Raw genomic sequence first — 5,919 nt, forward strand, 5'->3', positions numbered from 1 at the left:
GAAAGATTGTCACTACAAATAGGGGTGGAAAATATCTTGATGGGGAGACTCAGTGCTTAGGTTTTGCTTTACCTTTCAAGGTGTAACTTATCACCATCTTTAAAAAAATAAGTTCTATTTTGTTTGATTGAATGCATGTTTAAATGTTTAACCTGCTTCTCCAGAAAAGTAATCTGTGGACAAGGAGTTCCACATCCTTGGTTTCAAAACAGAAAAAGGCCCATATTGAGGCCTTTTATGCAGGGACGTTTCCCTGCGGTCACCCCCCCCAACTGCTTCGGGACTTCCTTTTGCTTATGCATGCATTTTATGTAGCTTGCCTCTCCCTGCGTGTTTTGCCCATGTTTTCCAGATGCTGTTTTAACTAGAATCTGGAAAATGTGGACACAACGTGGGTGGGAGAGCGAGGGGACTTCTGATGGGCAGAAAAGGCATGCATAAGCAAAAGGAAGCCCCGAAGCAGTTGGCGGGGGTGACTGCAAGGAAACGTCCCTGCATAAAAGACCTGAATACCCATCCTTCTTAACTCTTCCACTGGGGGCACTCAGCATATGGCCCCTGAACACGAGCATAAGAGATGGTTCATGTTTACGTTGCCAACCTCCAGGTGGTGGCTGGAGATCTCCTGCTATTACAACTGATCTCCAGACGATAAAGATCAGTTCACCTAGAGAAAATGGCCACTTTGTCAACTGGACTCTATGCCATTGAAGTCCCTCCCCTCTCCAAACATCACCCTCCCCAGACTTCGCCCCCAAAATCTCCATGTATTTCTCAACCCGGAGCTGGCAACCCTATTCACAGGTCCAATGCCACGGAGAGTTATATGGGTAATAACCAGCATTAAAAAAAAATCAGTATTGATAAGACGTGCTCCCCATAACTGACTCTTGCTAGAAGCCTCGTTGCCTTGTTTTGAAACAATTGAATTTTCTGCAGGGTCTTTGAAGTGCAGTCTCAAGCCAACTGCACTGTAGTAGTCAGTGTAATCAATGCATGGAAACAGGCCAAATCATACCTCTCAAGGAAGGGTCACAACAACTTCCATGCCATGTGAAGCTGGCTAAAGGCTCTACTATCTAGGAAGAAGACCTGCGCTTCAATCTGTAGCACCACTCCAAGCTGCGAACCTACTCTTGAAGGGAAAGCACACCCTTATCCAATACAGGCTCACTCTGAAGATCCATATAGGCTTTGATATCAACCAAGAGCACCTCAGTCTTATCTGGATTGAGTTTCATTTTACTGGCCCTTACCCAGCTCATTATGTTTCTCTGTGTCAAACTACTTCACTCTTTATTTCATCTTCTCTGGAAGGTGGAGCCATGGTGAAGAGTATTTTGTTCTGGGCCATATATTGACTTCACAGATTCTGACTTTTTTTTACCAGTTGTACAGCTGAACTTTCAGGGAGAGAGTAATCTCAGCATGATTTCCCCAACTGCCCTTTGGCCTCGGCTTCAGTGTCACTAATTAAAAAGCTGACCACCCTACCCCCTTATGCTGCATTCAACTGCATTCGCTTCCAACATAGTTCATGTGAAGTATAAGCTAAAATAAGCACCACATAAAAGCACTATATTCAACCATGTTTGGAAAATATTAACAGTTGGTGTGACTAAGCAAACAATTAGTTTGAATCTTGCCTTCATAAAGTTATTATTTATAAGCCATAATTGAAGCACGAAGAGGGGATTGAAAAGCTTCTCACATGTGCAGTTGTGAAGATGTCACTCCTCCTACCAAATTGCTACACAGATAAAGACATACATATAAAAAATTGTGTCCTACCTGAAAATTGCCAATGATTAAAAGAGATATAAATTATAAAATAATGCATTTTCACGGATGAAACTCCAAAACTAAATCAAAGAGACCAACAGAGTGCTCTAAGAGCAGAAATAACAAGACACCTCAAAGCTCTTCAGAATAAATGATAGAACAATACAGTTAGAAATCCCTGCCAAGTACAGATATAATAATACAACAAAATCGCTTTCATCAACTCACCTGGACTATTTGGTCTCCATTGTTAATATTTAAATCTTCAAAAGTTACGATAGGCTCATTTGTGTCACAGGTCTGCTGATTATTAAACTGTTTTTTCCTAGAGTCTGTGGTGAGAGAAACTTCTTGGCAATAAGAGTGAAGAAAAGCTCGGACTCCATCAATTCCCACAAACTGGGAAACTGGGACGCCACTAAAATTCATACTGCCAGAAGTACATAACTGAGAATTTCTCCATCTGTGAAGTCTGAGTGCCAGTAACACAAGCAGGAAGGTAAAAAACAAGCAGGAGACAAAAGCCACAGCAACCACCAGGTAGAAGGTGAGGTCCGACTGGGGATCTGCAGGAGCTGAGATGCTGCTAATATCAGAGAGGCTTTCAGGGATGCTGTTGGCCAGCACCACAGTGACTGTGACGGAGGCAGAGAGAGGGGGCTGCCCATTGTCCTTCACTAAAACCACCAGGCTTTGCTTGAGAGCATCCTTGTCCAGAAAGAAACGAGCTGTCCTGATCTCTCCAGTGTGGAGTCCTATGGTGAAGAGCCCTGGCTCTGTGGCCTTCAGTAGCTGATAAGAGAGCCAGGAGTTCTGGCCAGAGTCTGCATCCACTGCCACCACCTTAGTGACCAGATATCCAGGCTCAGAAAAGTGAGGGGCCAGCTCTACTCCAGTGGAGCCATCGGTGGGGCTAGAAGGGTACAAGATCTGGGGGGCGTTATCATTCTGATCTAAAATTAAGAGACTCACTGAGACGTTGGAGCTGAGTGGTGGGGAGCCTCCATCTTGGGCCTTAACCCAGAAACTGATCTCCTGCACCTCTTCATAATCAAAAGAGGTCAAGGCATAGACAACACCAGTTTCAGAATTAATGGAGAGGCATGATGAGAGAAGGGATCGATCATGACCCTCCATGATGGAATATGTTATTCTGGAATTCTCTTCCCAGTCGGGATCATCTGCTCTCAAGGAAAAGATGGAGGCCCCTCTCAGATTATTCTCCAGGAGATAAGATGTGTAGGCAGATTCTGCAAAGAGGGGAGGATTGTCATTTGCATCTACAAGGCTTAGAGCTATCAAGGTGGCTGTAGAAAGAGGAGGAATCCCATGGTCAGTAACTGTGAGGGTGATACTGTAGGATGTTGCTTTCTCTCTATCCAGGACATTGTCTGTCACCAAACTGTAAAAGTTATCCATGGATTTTTTCAGCCGAAAAGGGATGTTTGGGTCTATTGAGCATGTGACCTCCCCATTAACTCCGGAATCACCATCTTGCACATCAAGAATTGCAACAACGGTTCCAACTGGTGAATTCTCCAAGATGTCATTGGTGAGATAGGTTACCTCTAATTCAGGTGCATGGTCATTCAAGTCTGTAATGAAAATCACAACTTTTGATTTGTCACTCAGGCCTCCCCCGTCTTTGGCTTGTACCTCAAATTCATATAAGGAAGAATCCTCATAATCGAGTCTCCCTCCAAGTGTTATTTCACCAGTTGTAGAGTTAAGGAGAAATGTTTGGGAAAATTTGTTTGTAATTTTGTGGAATAAATATTTTATCTCCCCATTAATTCCTTCATCCAGATCAATTGCTTTTACTGTAGTTATTGTGGATCCTTTAGGAATATTTTCTGGGACTGTGGCTTCATAAAGAGGTTGGCTGAAAACTGGAGCATTGTCATTGGCATCTAGAACTATTACGTGGATTTGAGCAGTGCCGGATCTGACTGGATCACCTCCATCAGAAGCTGTGAGGATCAGATCATGAACTGATTTCTCTTCCCTATCCAGAAGTTTATCCAACACCAATTCAGCACGTCTGATGCCATTTTCTTCCATTTGGATTTGCAGAGAAAAATGGCTGCTGCCTGTGAGTTCGTAACTCTGTATTGAATTTATACCCAGATCTGGATCTTCAGCTTGAGGAAGATCAAAACGGGACCCTAATGTATATGCCTCGCTGATTTCAAGCTCCTGTTCCCATGGATGGAACTGAGGATCATTATCATTTATATCTGTAATTTCCACTTCTATTCCATAAATCTTTAATTTCCTCTCCATAATAACTTGGAGATTTAAGATGCACTTTTCTGCCTGTCCACAGATTGCCTCTCTGTCTATTCTCTCTGAAGTTTGTAAAATGCCACTGTTGAAGTTCAAAGCAAAATACTGAATGGTACCTGTCCTAGTAACAATCCGGAGTCCGTGTTCAGAAAGATGCTTTCCATCCATTCCTAGATCCTTTGCGATATTCCCCACAAAGGAGCCTTTCTGCATTTCTTCAGGAATGGAATAGCGAATCTGCCCAGCAACTGCCTTCCACACGAACAGGGTGATGAAGTATTGCAGGATGCCTTTGTTCATGCTGCTCCACCACTTCTGTATTTCTCCCATCCACTTGCAGCAAGGTAAGGGATTCTTGTTCTTCTGGTTCTAACTCCAAGGAAAGGAGGTCCCTCTGGGTTATTTTTAAAATAAATGTTGTATTTGTATCAATCCCTGTAACGTCAGTTTAGGTCTGATCTCTCTGCTATTTTGTTCTTGTGTCTTCGACTGCAGTGGCTTGGTTAGCTGGATCTTCTAGGGGGAAAATTTCCCTTATTGGTGAACAGTGACACCCAGAGTATCATATGGAAACTGCATATGTGAAATATAGGCTAATTTTCCACAGACTAATCCTTCTTCTTTTACTAAAAGAAAAGCCTCAACAGTACAGGTTCAGGGTAAAGTTGCCTCATTTTAGGAATTAAAAAAATCTGACTGATCCTTTGTGTAGATTAGAAATGGATCTGCATACAAGTATGTAAAATTGTGGTATTGTCCGAATTATGTTTATGTTGCTCTATACACCTTACTATGGGGAATTAATATAAAATAAGCTTACACTTATGAGGGCTTTATTTCTGCTATTTTCTCTTGACGATGCAATATTTAAAGCTATTAACAAGAGCAATAACTTCATGTTTTACTTTCTTTGCACATGAACCAGATAAGAATGAGGGAACTAGCTTGTTCTCTGTTGCTCCAGAGACTAGGACACGGAGTAATGGATTTAAGTAAATAGAAAAGCGATTCCACCTAAACATTAGGAAGAACTTTCTGAAGGTGAGGGCTGTTCGACGGTGGAATGTGCTGCCTCGGCGGGTGGTGGAGTCCCTGTATTTGGAGGTCTTTAAGCAGAGGCTAGATGGCCATCTGTCAGGAGTGCTTTGATTGTGGGATCCTGCATGGCGGGGGAAGGGTTGGGGACACTGGGGATGTTGGGGGGGGAGGTAGTTAATTTCCTGCATTGTGCAGGGTGTTGGTCTAGATGACCCCGGTGGTCCCTTCCAACTCTATGATTCTATGCAAGAAATATGTATATTACATATGTTATTGTCAAATGAATTATCAGAAACAGAACAGCAGTTGATAACAGGTGGCACAAAAACATAGAAAGGGGAATGGAATACAAAAAGCAGTGCATGAAAAAAAAGAGTAAAAAAAATACAAACAAGTATGGGATTAGACCCTGCTGGGGAAGAAGAGCTGTCTATGAGGAAACTAGTAGATGTTGGCCCATTGGTTTAAATGGGCACTGCCCCACCAAGCTCAGCGGTCCCGTCCCCTCCTGCCTGCTTCTTAATTTACCACCAGCCAGAGGGGTGGCACAGGGCAGCTGTATGGTCTGAGTCCCATCCTTGTGTAACTCGGAAGCAAATCTCTCCCTAGAAAGTGTCACATGCAGAGCTTTTTCTTCTTGGAAAGGCAGGTGGTGGAGAGGGGAAGGTAGGGGAGAGGGGCTGTGGCTCAGTGGTAGAGCATCTGCTTGGCATGCAGAAGGTCCCAGGTTCAATCCCCGGCATCTCCAGTTAAAGGGACTAGGTGAGTAGGTGATGTGAAAGACCTCTGCCTGAGATCCTGGAGAGCCGCTGC

At 43.5% G+C, this 5,919-nt stretch overlaps 1 protein-coding gene across 1 annotated transcript; it reads right to left on the reverse strand.

Moving 5' to 3' along the window:
- Positions 1-2,001: 2,001 nt before the first annotated feature.
- On the reverse strand, positions 2,002-4,398 carry LOC130492929 (protocadherin gamma-A6-like). Its single transcript, XM_056866701.1, has one exon. It carries the CDS (start codon positions 4,396-4,398, stop codon positions 2,002-2,004), a length of 2,397 nt encoding a protein of 798 aa, XP_056722679.1.
- Positions 4,399-5,919: the final 1,521 nt, after the last annotated feature.

The sequence above is a fragment of the Euleptes europaea genome, unplaced genomic scaffold, assembly GCF_029931775.1.
Source record: "Euleptes europaea isolate rEulEur1 unplaced genomic scaffold, rEulEur1.hap1 H_3, whole genome shotgun sequence".
Classification (NCBI taxonomy): Eukaryota; Metazoa; Chordata; class Lepidosauria; order Squamata; family Sphaerodactylidae; genus Euleptes; species Euleptes europaea.

Excerpts from the sequence above, each read along its gene's own strand:
- LOC130492929 (XM_056866701.1), bottom strand. The coding sequence starts at position 4,398 with ATGGGAGAAATACAGAAGTGGTGGAGCAGCATGAACAAAGGCATCCTG.